The 14,719-nt window shown below is 34.9% G+C and overlaps 1 protein-coding gene across 1 annotated transcript; it reads right to left on the reverse strand.

The window, feature by feature from the left end:
* Positions 1 to 816: 816 nt before the first annotated feature.
* Positions 817 to 7,439, reverse strand: LOC120355682. Its single transcript, XM_039444310.1, has 2 exons — positions 7,392 to 7,439; positions 817 to 1,461 (listed from the first exon to the last, which is right to left on the reverse strand). Exon 2 carries the CDS (start codon positions 1,457 to 1,459, stop codon positions 884 to 886), a length of 576 nt encoding a protein of 191 aa, XP_039300244.1. The 5' UTR covers positions 1,460 to 1,461; positions 7,392 to 7,439; the 3' UTR covers positions 817 to 883.
* Between the last annotated feature and the right edge of the window lie 7,280 nt (positions 7,440 to 14,719).

Raw genomic sequence — 14,719 nt, forward strand, 5'->3', positions numbered from 1 at the left:
CCATCACAGTCACTATAAATCTATTGGACTTATGGAATATTATAGTAGCTATGAATTGTGGGGACCGAGAAGAATTTTTGCGCAATTACCCCCTCCCCCCTCCCACCCCTGAGTTTGTGCAAATTCCCCCTCCCCCTCTCCCTCCCCCTCTCCCTCTCCCTCTCCTTCTCCTTCTCCCTCTCCTTCTCCCTCTCCCTCTCCTTCCACCTCTCCCTCTCCCACTCCCACTCCCTCTCACTCTCCTCCTCCCTCTCCCTCTCCCTCTCCCTCTCCTTATCTTATCTCCCCTCTCGCAGTGAGGACGAGGGGGTTGAAAAGAGAGAGAGATATATCTCTCTCTCTCCCCTTCCCCTTGCCAAGGTGAGGGAAAAAAAATTTCCCTTTTTGGAGGAAAAATTCCCTCTCTATACTGACAGATTAAAGTGAATCCATATTTCTACATCTCAATTCAATTTTTTTTCAATTCAATTCAATTTATTTCCACATAAAATTACAAATTTGTAAATATAGTTAAGTTACAATAAAGCAATAAATATAAAGATAAATTACTTTACTATTTTATTTAAACTTGCAACATTATTGAAAAGTGGAATCCCCAAGAAGACTATACATCTGTGAATGGGGGAGAGTTCCTATGAGCAAGAATATAACAAAAAGTAAATTAAGTTTGAAATAGTTATAAGCAAAATAATATACATTCATAATACTAAGTTAACCTAACTTATATGCTAGTATGATAGAGTGCAATCTACAGACTATTGCACTTCCCTACCACTGTTTTTGTGACCATTTGTGAAGAGTGCTTGAATGAAAGAAAGAGCTAAAAAAAAAAAGAGCAAGAGGACTCAAGACTGTGACAATTTATTTATTAAATTGTAGAGATTTAAGAAGCATAGGAATGAAGTAAGCCCTCGGTTCCAGCCCAACCTATGCCAATCAACCATTTAAACAGCTTCCTTTTATACACCACATCGCTGCAGCTCTCAGCCTCCCTGATATCATTGGGCAAGTTTCTATAGACGATTTGTGCTAGATAGTGAGAAGACCTAAGTTCTATTCCGTGATATAATTGAGGTGTTGAATATCCATGGTTATTTCTGTGTCGAGTTTGATAGTTATGTTGAATATTGCTGAGTAGTTCTATTTTGTGTTTCCTGATATATGTGAGAAGTGTTTTAATATACAGTTGTCTTAAATTGAGCACAGGGAAGTCCGAGAACAACAGCGACGTGGGATATCTGGGTTCTTTTTTAAGAATTTTTTTTATAATGGTGCGCTGGGTAACCGAGAGAGGCTCCAGGCTAGCAGATGACACCCCTCCCCAGACAATGATACCATACTGTAACACTGACTGTGCATAAGCATGGTATACTCTTTTACTTAATCTGGTATCAAGTACTTGGCTCAACTGAGATAGACCATACAGCATCCGTCGTAGCCTTTGCTTGACACACTGCATATGTGGGGGATGTTTCACAGAGACAAGTTCTCACAGAGACAAGTAGTGTTTTTGAACGATATTAGTGTCACAGAGACAAGTTTCACAGGAGCAAGTATTTCTATAAATGGCAGTCTCACAGGAACAAGTTCCCACAGAGACAAGCAGTTTCATAGAGACAAGGTCTCTGTCCAAAGTAGTAGCGCTATAAATGGCAGTCTCACAGAAGCAAGTTCTCACTGAAACAAGGTGTTTCACAGAAGCAAGGTCAGTGTCATAGAGACAAGGTAGCGAATGAAGGAAGAAGTTAGGCGTGTTGCCTACATCTGAACTTGAAGGCACTCCATTATTTGTTCTAGTAAATTGAATGTCTGCTGTTTTTCAATCATGCAGGTATATGATTATGATTGAAGGTTTATCATATAAGATAGGGATGGGTTGGTAACCTATTAGAATCAGATAGAAGATAGATAGAATTATGAAGATAACTTAAATAAAAAAATTGAGTTCTATGTAAATGTAATATATTTCTACCAAACTGACAGACAGACAGACAAAAGATATTTATTTCAAAAAAATGCACTTTACATACAAAGTAATAATCTTATGTACTCATTATTAATATAAAACAACAACAAAGAATAAAAATGAATATTCTCGTTACCAAATTGCAAAGGATGTTCAGTGAGGTCTACTGTTATCTGGACTACTGGAGTATTTTAACTCCTAATGTCAGATTGAGTAAGATAGTGCCAAGATAATAAGTATATATTAAACCTTCAACCCGAAAGAATAATCAATATGAATATGAAATGGAATATAAAAAAGCCAAATAGCCTACCACTGACCTATTCATCACCGCTTCTTAAAAACCACATGGCCAAAATGGTTTTTCATTATAATTCCTTCTTTCGTAATAAATTGTTTATGCTTTTGTACTCCTGAGCGAAGCTCGGTCCCCGATATTATGAGCTAATCATCTCTTCTTTTTCCAAGCTGCGGTCTCGAATTGTAAATTCAAATTAATATAATATTAACTTCAGACAGTCACAGAGTAAAGCTGCGTTAACACGTCAATAGATTCTATAGATTCTATTAGATTGAACATAACTTATCATACACATGATGAACATATGTGTTTTTCAAGTGCCGTTCAATCTATAATAATCTGTGAGGATTAAGTTATTAACATTTTGTTAATAACTTTGGTGTAAACGCAGCTTTAGATGCCAAGATTTATCATGGCGTTCCGAGTTACGGATGATAATGTCAATGAAAAACTTCATTTTCCTCATGAAATCTTTCCCATAGAAATTTTAACAGATTGTTGTTCGACAAGCGTCTCTACATGTTACAAAATGAAAATTCCAGTGAAAAACAAAAAGTGCCACTTGATAATTCCCAAATCATCTTTTTAATCGTAGCTCTGATTCAACTGAGCAATAACTTTCTGAACTTACTGAGTTAATATTTAAAATTATCATAAGCGCAATGGGACTTGGGATTCCATCAATTCAGGATAAGTATTATATCGGTATTCATTTTTACAGGATTGAAGTAGTGCAACATTTAGACTAGCACACCAATAGATTTTATTTGTAACGAAGTGAGTTCATTACTTTCATATCAAAGTTCTACTTTTTCCATTATGATATAGTAATATTATAGTATATTGGTATAGAGATATAGTATATTGACGACTACTGCAAAACAATGTCTGGTAGCCCTGGTAATGTAATGTAATGTAATTAAATGTGATCGTATGGTTGATTGGAAGTCTCCAACCAGCCTGATCAGATTTCTTAGTGAGGCCATTGGCAAACATTTTAAAAAAGACCTGATATTATAACAATGACTTTATTCCTAGTAGATAGCATTTCTAGTAGATGGCTGAATATTCTCGTTACCACATTGCAAAGGATGCTCAGTGAGGTCTACTGTTATCTGGACTACTAGAGTATTGTAACTCCTAATGTCAGGTTGAGTAAGAGCTTGAAATTTATCCCTATTTAGTGTACTCCATGTTCAATAATCTGCCCCTATCTTATATTAGAAGAAACTGGCCTCTGAATAAATTAAAAAACGCACTAAATCTAATTCTGAATGAAAATGCTTATTATTCCGTAAATTAATTTTCAAATTGTTGAAAATGTGATATTCAGTGCTGGAGTTTATAAATAGTTTTTTTCAATGTATGACTTAATTTATTCAATTGTACTGAGTAATGATAATTATGACTTGATAAGACTGATTTGATGAATGACTACACTATTCATAAGATTACTACTAAGATGTTATGAATATTGAATTGCTCATTTATTGTATAACAGACTATAAGCTGAATTCTTTAGACAAGGCCTAATCGCCGCGTTTCGCTGTAAATGCGGAACATAAAAATATTTAAACATAAAGTGAAATGCAAAACCGTTGACTTGAATCTTAGACCTCACTTCGCTCGGTCAATGAAACTTTGGATATCTGAGTTCTTTTTAAAGTCCTATGCTATTCTACTTGTTCTACTGAGGTACATTTTGATTTTTTTTTCATAGTACATGGCAGTTTGAAATTAACTGTTCTATTGATTTATTCTAATCTTGTCTACAGAATTGTGAAACTGTGGCATATGAGGAGTACTGTATGTCTAATTTTTTGTTATCCACGTCTGCATCTATTTTCAGTTTGAAGAACTGGATATCAATCTTGATTATTCAAATGTTTTATTGTTCAACATACACACACATTATTTACATTCATATAAAAACAAAATTTCTTTAAACCAATAAAGCCCAAGGTGAAAACCAGTGAGGGGAGAAAAATCTAAATTTTCACATGAAAGCATCACTCGAGAATATGTCACCCGGCCTCACAACAGAGAGTCCTAGAGTCCTTGACTTAGAATAGATACGTTGACGCACAATTTAAAGAGTAACATACCTGTTAAATTTCATTGAAATCTATTGCCGCGTTTCGCCGTATATGCGGAACATAAAAATATTAAAAATATTTAGACATAAAGAGAAATGCAAAACCGCCGACTTGAATCTTATACCTTGTCTAGTCTTGACTTAATCTCATAGTTGTACAGTCAGTGCCAGTGAGATTTTCTGCGAACACTTCATTGTTACCATAATATTTAGATGATGGTATTCCTAGATGAAATGGATCGGCGTGAATACGCCGAATGGATCGACTCGTATCATTTGAGGATAATGATAATGATGATGGAACACTAATCTGTTAAAAGGAATAGTCTCCATTATGTTCTTAGGGATTTGCTTGTTATCATGTTTCTATAAAGTCGTCATATTATCAATTCGAAGATCAGCCTTCAAAAATTTAGGTCAACTTATACATTTCAACTCACGTTGCTACACGTTTCAACTTAGCAAAACGACAAAGGGAATTAGTATTATTATTCTCTAGAGCCCTGGAAATATCCCTGTTATTGTTCTTGGTACTTATACAAAAAGGACTCCATAATACAAAAACAAAACAGTCGTTGCAGGACAAAGCTAGAGAAAGAAGAAGAAGAAGAAGAAGACGACAGAAGGAGAAGAAGAACAAGCGAGAAGAAGAAGATAAAAGAAAAAGGAGACAAAAGAAGAAGAAGAAGGAAGAAGAGGAAGAAGATGAGAAATAATAAGAAGGAAAAATATAGATAGGAGAAGATTATAACCGTTGAGTACACTATTTTATCTATAACCACTCTTTTCTTGAATTGAAAATTTATAAATTACTGGTGGTACTCCCATACAGTAGCAGTCAGGGGTGTGTATTCAAATACCGTTGGATAACATCTTTCCAATATTGTTCCATCCATCTAGAAGTATATAATCTTTTCTTTCTTACATCGATATCACTTATGTATAAGTTACTGCAGTATCAAAATTTGGCCTTAACCTGAACAATTGAAAGTCACATTTAAATAGCTATTTTGGTGTTTGGTAGGAATAATACATTCACATGGAAATCAATTTATTCATTAAAGGCAATCTACATAATTCTAATAGGTTCTGATAACCCTTAATGATAAAATAGGTGTTCAATGAATAAATGAAGCCTAACAACTTGAAATATATTTCAAATCATTTAAGAATAAATTGATTCTACCTCGGTGCTAGTCAGCTTTACATTTGTACATGTATCATTGTATTGAATTATTAAATATTTGATGATTTTTGTAAAACGACATTTTAATCCTGGACTAGTAGTTCTATGAACAGTAGACCTCGCGCAGTTATAAAACACAGCCTCGTCTCATACTGTTCATAAGAGTAAATCCTGTTTGTATGCTGTGTCGGCAAGATGTCGGTGTGAAAACGGCTAATGGCTGTTGGGGTTAGTGTATCAAAAATATGCTAACATCAAAAGCTAATCTCCTTCAACACACTGGCAACAGGTCAGCCCGAGTTGAAAGCAGATAAAGGTCGAGAGAAAATACTATGTTTTCTTTCCGTTATTGATTGCATGCGTCATTGCATGCAATGAATAGTCAACACGACAGCTGATTTTTTACTAAGTTACATTGATATATTAATTGCATGCAATTAAAAATCCACTCAACAGCTGAATTATTATGGATGATTCTATTCTGATTTTTACTGTAATATTGGCGTTCGAAGGAGACTTTACCCATTGTATTAACCTTAAAATGCAAAATTTCCAAAAAAACCTTGTATATACGTCGAGGCACAATTTAAAAAGAAATATACCTGTCAAATTTCATGGTAATCTATTGCTGCGTTTCGCCGTAATTGCGGAACATATAAACATAAAGAGAAATGCAAAACCGTCGACTTGAATCTTAGAACTCACTTCGCTTGGTCAACAAATTTAAATTTTAAGAAACCACAAATATCCTGGATGAAAAGGGGAATCAATTGCTATGTAGATTTGAATCTAAATGTCTAGGATACACTAAACAGTCCACTAAATTCATCATTTTTTCTCCACAGGAGAAACGTTTAAAGCTGGCATCAAAATAATGATGTCACCACATTATTTACATATGTAAATTATATATTTATATATGTATGTCACGTGGATTGAAGGAGCGTTGTTTGTCACGTTGTTTGTTGATTGAAGGAAGATTCCATTTTACTATTTAAATAAATCATAATGTAATTTACTTATCCACTTCGAGATTTACATAGTGATAATAAGTAGGAAATGGAATATATGGCAAACACCTCAGTTGCTATGTAGGCCTACTGTATTGTACTCTGTAGTGTCTTATTTTTCACTAAAGTGATGAAGTATCAAAAAATACTATTATTCAGCATTGTAATGTATTATTTTCAATGTCATTTTTTTCTCTTTCTTTTCAATAATTCAAATTTTGTTATTATTTTAAATAAGTAGATAACTTAACTATTGTTTGTTTTTAATCATATTATTTGTATTGTTATAATACATACTTGATAGAGTTGAGTGTAAGAGAGGGTCGACTGCGCCCTAACTTCGCTCTCTAAGAAAAACAAAGGCAGTCATTCTATTCTATTCATGTCATCATATATATATATATATATATATATATATATATATATATATATATATATATATATTAAAAAACAGATGACATCCAATTTATTAGAGCAAATGGAATGCCTTCATCTTCATGTGTAGGCAACACATCACACCAACCTTGTTCCTGTGAGACTGACCTTGTCTCTGTGACACTACACTTGTTCGAATGGGACTCTACCCCTCTTCTTGTTCCACTGACACTACTTGTTCCAGTGAAACAGACCTTGTCTCTGTGAGACTCACCTTGTCTCTGTGAGACTCACCTTGTCTCTGTGAGACTCAACTTGTCTCTGTGGGAACTTGTTCCTGTGAGACTGCCATTTATAAAACTACTTGTTCCTATGAAACTTGTCTCTGTGACACTAATATCGTTCAAAAACACTACTTGTCTCTGTGAGAACTTGTCTCTGTGATACGGACCCCATATGTGGTGCCCAACTCAGCTGATGGTCAAAAATGACCCCCAGATATTTATATTGATTCACTCTGTCAATTACCCCGCAAGCACATGATAAAGATCCAACATCCCCACATGAGTGCATTTTCACCTGTCTCAGCCCTGGGTCTGGTTGGTTTCTTGTAACAACTGGCAAGTACTTGGTTTTGCCAAGATTCACAGTGAGGTTATTATGGTCAAACCAGTTTTTTATTTTGGAAAGATCTTTAGTGGCATTTTCATAAACTTCTTCCCATTCCCTACCTGTAGAAATAACCACTGTATCGTCAGCAAATAGGAATATCCTGCTTGTAGTATTGAGCCGGGAAATATTATTAATATATATCAAGAACAGTACTGGACCCAGCGTACTACCTTGAATGACGCCATAGTCTACACCATTCCTATCACTGTCTTCACCATCAATCTGAAGGCAGCATCAACCACGTACTCTTGATCTCTGATCTCTGATTGCCCTACTGGATTCAAGGAGCTAGTGAGTAGGGACCCAACTGATGTGAAATACTGATTAAAAGTATTCCCAATGTCCTTAATGTTAGGTTTTGAAGTAGGATCTCCTCTTTGGGCAAATGCGTCGATTGGGAATGAATGGGGTCCTTTGGCTTTTCCAGAGATTTCTTCTACTACCTTCCAGAACTTGTGTGGGTTATTTGAAACTTCATCGATTTTATTTTTGTAGTAATTATGTTTTGCTTGTTTTATAGTCGAATGTAGCATGTTTCTAAAACGAGTAAATTCAGTTTTCAAGGAAATACAATAAGGTTGTCTATTAAGTTTTTTTCTCAATTTATCGCGATGGCGTATGGAATTAATAAGTCCTCTAGTAATCCATGGTTTTATTTTTGTATGTTTAGCTGATATTTTAGTTTTTGTTGTCATTTGTTGAATAATATTCTGTGTAGTTTGTATAAATGAATTAGTTGCAAGATTGATATTATTTTCGTTTGTGACATGGTTCCAATTCTGCAAAGACAAAGTGTTTTTTACGCTTTTCCAATCTATTTTCATGTAATAATTATCTCTATTGGGCGGTTTTTTGTTAGGTGTGAATAATTTCATGCACACGGCGTAGTGGTCGGTAATTGAGGTTTGTACTATAGTTGTAGCTGCTTCGTACAAGGGTGGTAACTTAACAAAGTAGTGGTCGATGCATGTATTACTAGCTGGCCTAGTAACCTTGTCGACACAGCAAGCGAGCCCCTCATCGTTCAACACATCCAAATACCTCTCTTCAAGCGTATGAGGATTGACATTCAAAAGGTTACAGTTAATATCTCCAGCTAAAATTTTAAAACAATTACTATTATTTGTTTGCTCATTGAAATATGATTCAATAGAGTCTGTAAAAATGCTAAGACTGGAGTTAGGGCTACGATAGATAGCCAGAAGTTCACAAGAAACACCTGCCAATTCAAAGGTGAGGGAGAGGCATGTCGCTAAACCCCCCAGTTGGAGCTCGCGACAATTAGCATCTATTTCTCTGTCTATGTATATAACAACACCATCGCTCTGATTAACGTTTGTATGATCTATACAAATTGTAACCAGGGATTTTCATTAAATCGCTTTCATCATTCAACCAAGCTTCTGTTAGAATTATGCATGAGAAATGATAATCGAGGCTTTGCAATACTACTATGAATTCATCAATATTTTTTTATAACTTCTAATATTTTGTTGTATTAGAGTGAAGTTATTTTGGCCTGCACAGTCACGAGTCTCGAGCCCCCCGCCCTCTATAAATATACTACGGAAATCTTTAATATCCTGACACTCTGCACATTTAATTGGTGAAACGTCCAAAAGGTCCATAGCACTTCTTATCATAGGAGAAGAAAATACTATGAAATAAACAACGGCAAGCCGACCTGCCAGTCATGTTAGATTTGTTCAGAGAAGTTTTTAAATACGTCGGAAGATTATGAATAGAGGAGATTAATATAGTGAGTATCGTATCCACCTTTATAGTACAACTACATTTATCGTGAAAGCTATAGGCTACCGTAATTCACAGAAGCTGATTTTGACATTGATTCAATTTTTCGGAGTTGATAAGGTAAGAAACGTTACGAATTTATAGTAGAAGAAAGTGAGCGATAAGTGTGACGCACAACGCCCTGCTTATCGAATTCTATAGATAAGAAAATTGAAACCTTCTAACTTCTAATAGTCCAATTCTCTAGTAGTAGGCTACTACAGTATAGGTTCTTTAATGTACTCAGTTCTAGTTGTTTACATGTACTATAAATTTACTTCATCACAATGTAAAACATAACAATGAATGTAAAACATAATAATAGAGAAAAAAAAATATCTGAATAGCTTCCTCTATTCTAATGAATAATCAATTATAAAAATATTGTTATTGAAGTAAATAATATGAAATCACAAATGAGAAATGAGTTCAACTTATTGATCTCTTCAATTAGGTATACGTTACCGGTACTTGTATGATATGGAAAAGAGACATATAAAGAGGATTGGCTTGATTATGAACTCGATTTTGGCACAGCAAGATTGACTAAGTAAGAGAACAATTTAAAACTCATGAAGTAAATTGAACCACATCTTGTGGTTCAGGGTAAATCTGAGTATAAAATTGATAATTTTATAAAGAGATAGGTACTAATACTATTGTGCTTCAAGAGTTCACAAAATAATTAGAATTTGAAACAGAGTTTGTAGAATAAAATTAAATTTCGAATAACTTATGTACCGTACGTAATATTGTTCTTCAAGAGTTCACGAAATAGTAAAGATTTGAAACAGTTAAGCTGGCTTAATAGAGTTCTCTTAATAGTCTCTATCAGTATAATTATGATGATAATAAATTTAAACTTCTCATTATTGAAAATAATAATAATAATATATTCATACTCTCGTCTCTCAAGACACAAAAAAAAAAAAAAATTCTCATACCAGAGTTCACTGTCACCTCATTACATCTTGGAGTTTTGTTCTTGTACTGGGCGAGAGGGATGCGGAGTGTTGCCTTCTTTGTCGTTTGGCGGAGCTCCTTCCTGGCTATTCCTGGCCTTCAAGTTCTCCACATGTGTCAGGTCTCGAACACGAAAGGGTCGCTGCTCCGCTGATATCTTGGCCATGACTTTACAATCTGAAGTCCACACTGACGATAGCTTCTTTTCTCTCAATAGACTTCTGGCTGCGTTGAAGATGGCCCCCGTTTCAGGCGTTAGGTGCTCATTCAGGAAAATTGGGGTGTCAGGAAAAGTCTTCCTAAGCTCCATGGCATTGAGCTTTCCTTTCTGCCTCCTTGCTGTCAACCACATGTTCTTTGTTAGACGGGATATGAAGTTGACCACTATGGCCGGGGGTTTATTGTCTGTATTGCGACTCCGCAGCCTGTGCGCCGCTGAAATATCTGCTGGATAAAATTGCAATTGTAGAGCCATGGCTATGTCTCCTAAAATGTCAAGTACACTTTCTCCATGCGTAACTGGAACGCCAGAAATTGAAATATTATTCTTTCGAGTTTGTTGTTGAAGTTCTTGCACGTTTAAAGTTACGTTTTTCAGTTCTTCTTTGAGACGTGCGTTTTCTTCTTTCACAGCTTCGACGGTTTTACAAGTTTTATCGCATTTTTCTTCAACGTTTTTGATTGTTCCTTGATCTGGTTCCACATTTCGTTGTTTTTATCCCATTTACTGTTCGTCTCTTTTCTAAACTCCGTGATTGCTTCTAATATTGTTTCATTCGAAATTTCATGATCTTCCATTTTGTTATTACCGGAACTCGTAGATGATGTAGAACATTTTTCACACTTCCATATTTTATTTCGTTTTCCAACTCCATGTCCGACACAGTTCTGGTGGAAAGCAGCTTGACACTCATGACACTTCACACAATCTCTATTGATTTCTGCCTTGCACAAGTCACACTCCATAATCACTTTACCGATATTCACAAAAAATACAGTTTAAGCAGAAAAACTATTAACTCGTGAGAGGTTAGAAAAACAATATAACTGTAAGCTGGCTGGCCGGCCCGAACTCGTTGCTCAGAGTACGATAAGAAAGCCGTCCGATTGCATCGACTGCCCGATCGGAACTGCTATACCACGGAAGAAGCATAAAGCGTAGTGTTTCTTTCATCTGTGGCTATACTATCTAATGCTATACTGTCAAATTAAAGTGAATGCTAGATGAGGGAAAAAATTCTCTACTGTCAAATTAAAGTGAATCCATATTTCTACATCTTTATACTGACAGATTAAAGTGAATCCATATTTCTACATCTAATGCTATACTGTCAAATTAAAGTGAATGCTAGATGAGGGAAAAAATAATTTCCCTTTGAGGGAAAAATTCTCTACTGTCAAATTAAAGTGAATCTGTTACATCTTTATACTGAGTGAATCTGTTACATCTTTATACTGTAAAATTATAAAGTGATTGCAAATTAATACATCTAATAACTTATACTGTATCTACTGACAGATTAAAGTGAATCCATATTTCTACATCTTTATACTGAGTGAATCTGTTACATCTTTATACTGTAAAATTATAAAGTGATTGCAAATTAATACAATTGGTTTGCTTTCCACCCGACAGTTGAGAAAAATTTCACAAATTTATATTGAAATTTTCTATGTGCTGTACAAACCTGTGGGCGTTACTTTTTTGGTAAGTGTGTTCTCCGAGAATATCTATAGTAAATTTAGTATGAACAAGCATTCCAAAAATGGCTATAGATATCCTCAGACCTATATCACTTGGGGTATCAGCTCTATTGATGTCTTAACAGAGAGAGGTCAATGATCTAAGTTGATCTTTTACATTTTTTTATCTGCAATGTCATACAAGCATTTCCAAAGTTCATCCAGCGGCGAGTTAATTTTTTGAATTTTGCAAAGCTAAAACACTGCATGACTTCGATTAAGGAAAAATTTCACAAATTTATATTGAAATTTTCTATGTGCTGTACAAACCGCAGCCGTTACTTTTTTGGTAAGTGTGTTCTCCGAGAATATCTATAGTAAATTTAGTATGAACAAGCATTCCAAAAATGGCTATAGATATCCTCAGACCTATATCACTTGGGGTATCAGCTCTATTGATGTCTTACAGAGAGAGGTCAATGATCTAAGTTGATCTTTTACATTTTTTTATCTGCAATGTCATACAAGCATTTCCAAAGTTCATCCAGCGGCGAGTTAATTTTTTGAATTTTGCAAAGCTAAAACACTGCATGACTTCGATTAAGGAAAAATTTCACAAATTTATATTGAAATTTTCTATGTGCTGTACAAACCGCAGCCGTTACTTTTTTGGTAAGTGTGTTCTCTGAGAATATCTATAGTAAATTTAGTATGAACAAGCATTCCAAAAATGGCTATAGATATCCTCAGACCTATATCACTTGGGGTATCAGCTCTATTGATGTCTTAACAGAGAGAGGTCAATGATTTAAGTTGATCTTTTACATTTTTTATCTGCAATGTCATACAAGCATTTCCAAAGTTCATCCAGCGGCGAGTTAATTTTTTGAATTTTGCAAAGCTAAAACACTGCATGACTTCGATTAAGGAAAAATTTCACAAATTTATATTGAAATTTTCTATGTGCTGTACAAACCGCAGCCGTTACTTTTTTGGTAAGTGTGTTCTCCGAGAATATCTATAGTAAATTTAGTATGAACAAGCATTCCAAAAATGGCTATAGATATCCTCAGACCTATATCACTTGGGGTATCAGCTCTATTGATGTCTTAACAGAGAGAGGTCAATGATTTAAGTTGATCTTTTACATTTTTTATCTGCAATGTCATACAAGCATTTCCAAAGTTCATCGGAATTTGTAACAATAGTTGAGAAATCATTTGCACTACAATAATGTAGATGGCCTGTATCTAGTATATCGAGCAGTTCGAAAATCTCAGATAAAATTGGAAAATGTGAGGGAAAAAATAATTTCCCTGAGGAAAAAATAATTTCCCTTTCTACTATCAGATTAAAGTGAATCCATCTAATAACTTATACTGTCAGATTAAAGTGAATCCATCTAATAACTTATACTGTAAAATTGCAAATAATTGGTTTGCTTTCCACCCAACAGTTAAGAAAAATGTTCAATCAATAATATTTATATTGAAATTTTCTATGTGCTGTACAAACCGCAGGCGTTACTTTTTTTGGTAAGTGTGTTCTCCGAGAATATCTATAGTAAATTTAGTATGAACAAGCATTCCAAAAATGGCTATAGATATCCTCAGACCTATATCACTTGGAGGGAACATACTCAAGCTCTATTGATGTCTGACATATTTTAACAGAGAGAGGCCAATGATCTAAGTTGATCTTCTACATTTTTTATCTGCAATGTCATACAAGCATTTCCAAAGTTCATCCAGAGGCGAGTTAATTTTTTGAATTTTGCAAAGCTAAAACACTGCATGACCTCGATTAAGTTATGAACAATAAAATTGATAAGGTAGGAATGTGCACTTAGCTGTAACACAGTTGTCTCTGAGGGGGCCTATCTAATTGTAGACAGACAACATGTACGAGCTTTATGCAGTCTCAATGCATGCAAGCAATAAACACACTGTAATTCCTTTCCGTTGTAGAAGAATCCATAACGTGCAAAGTTTCTTTTCTGTGCATTCGTATACATCGGTGCCAATTTCATACTTTGCATTCGATTGTTTTCGCACAAGAAATTATTTGTTTGATACATATTTTTAAACAGCAAAGAATTATAATGTTGAGCAGAGAATAAAGCACATCTTTCATCAGGTCTATATTTATGTATCTTACATGCATCATGACACCACGAAGTGGTGAAAAAGCTGAAATCAGGCTCGACAAAGTCCTCCGGTATGCATTGTACGTTAGAATGCAATCTTCTCAAAAACTTTGCTTTCTCAGTTCCTTTTGTGAAAATTTTCTCATAACCTGCAAGGTAATCACGTATTAATGAGTCACTGTATTCTAAATCTCCATCTTCCCATTTTATTTTATGATAGTTACGTTCCAGCCATGTTACATCGTTATACAATTTTGCGCTCAATTCCATCTTTGCAAATGGTGATTTGAAATGGAATACAGCATAATTATTGCACTCGTCAACGATAGCAAGTTCTTTCACAATAATTTGATTACAAGTTTGTTTAAACCAGTGAAGATCAACCGTAGCAATTTTCGTAGGTGTCTGCTTGTCGTCCACTCCTTTCTGTTCCTCTTCACGTATCTGTTCCTCCTCACGTTTCTGCTCCTCCACCTCCTCTTCCCCCTCCTCTCCCGACTTCTGGATTGGTGTACTGCTTCTCCTTGGTTC

This window comes from Nilaparvata lugens, unplaced genomic scaffold, assembly GCF_014356525.2.
Source record: "Nilaparvata lugens isolate BPH unplaced genomic scaffold, ASM1435652v1 scaffold4217, whole genome shotgun sequence".
Lineage (NCBI taxonomy): Eukaryota > Metazoa > Arthropoda > Insecta > Hemiptera > Delphacidae > Nilaparvata > Nilaparvata lugens.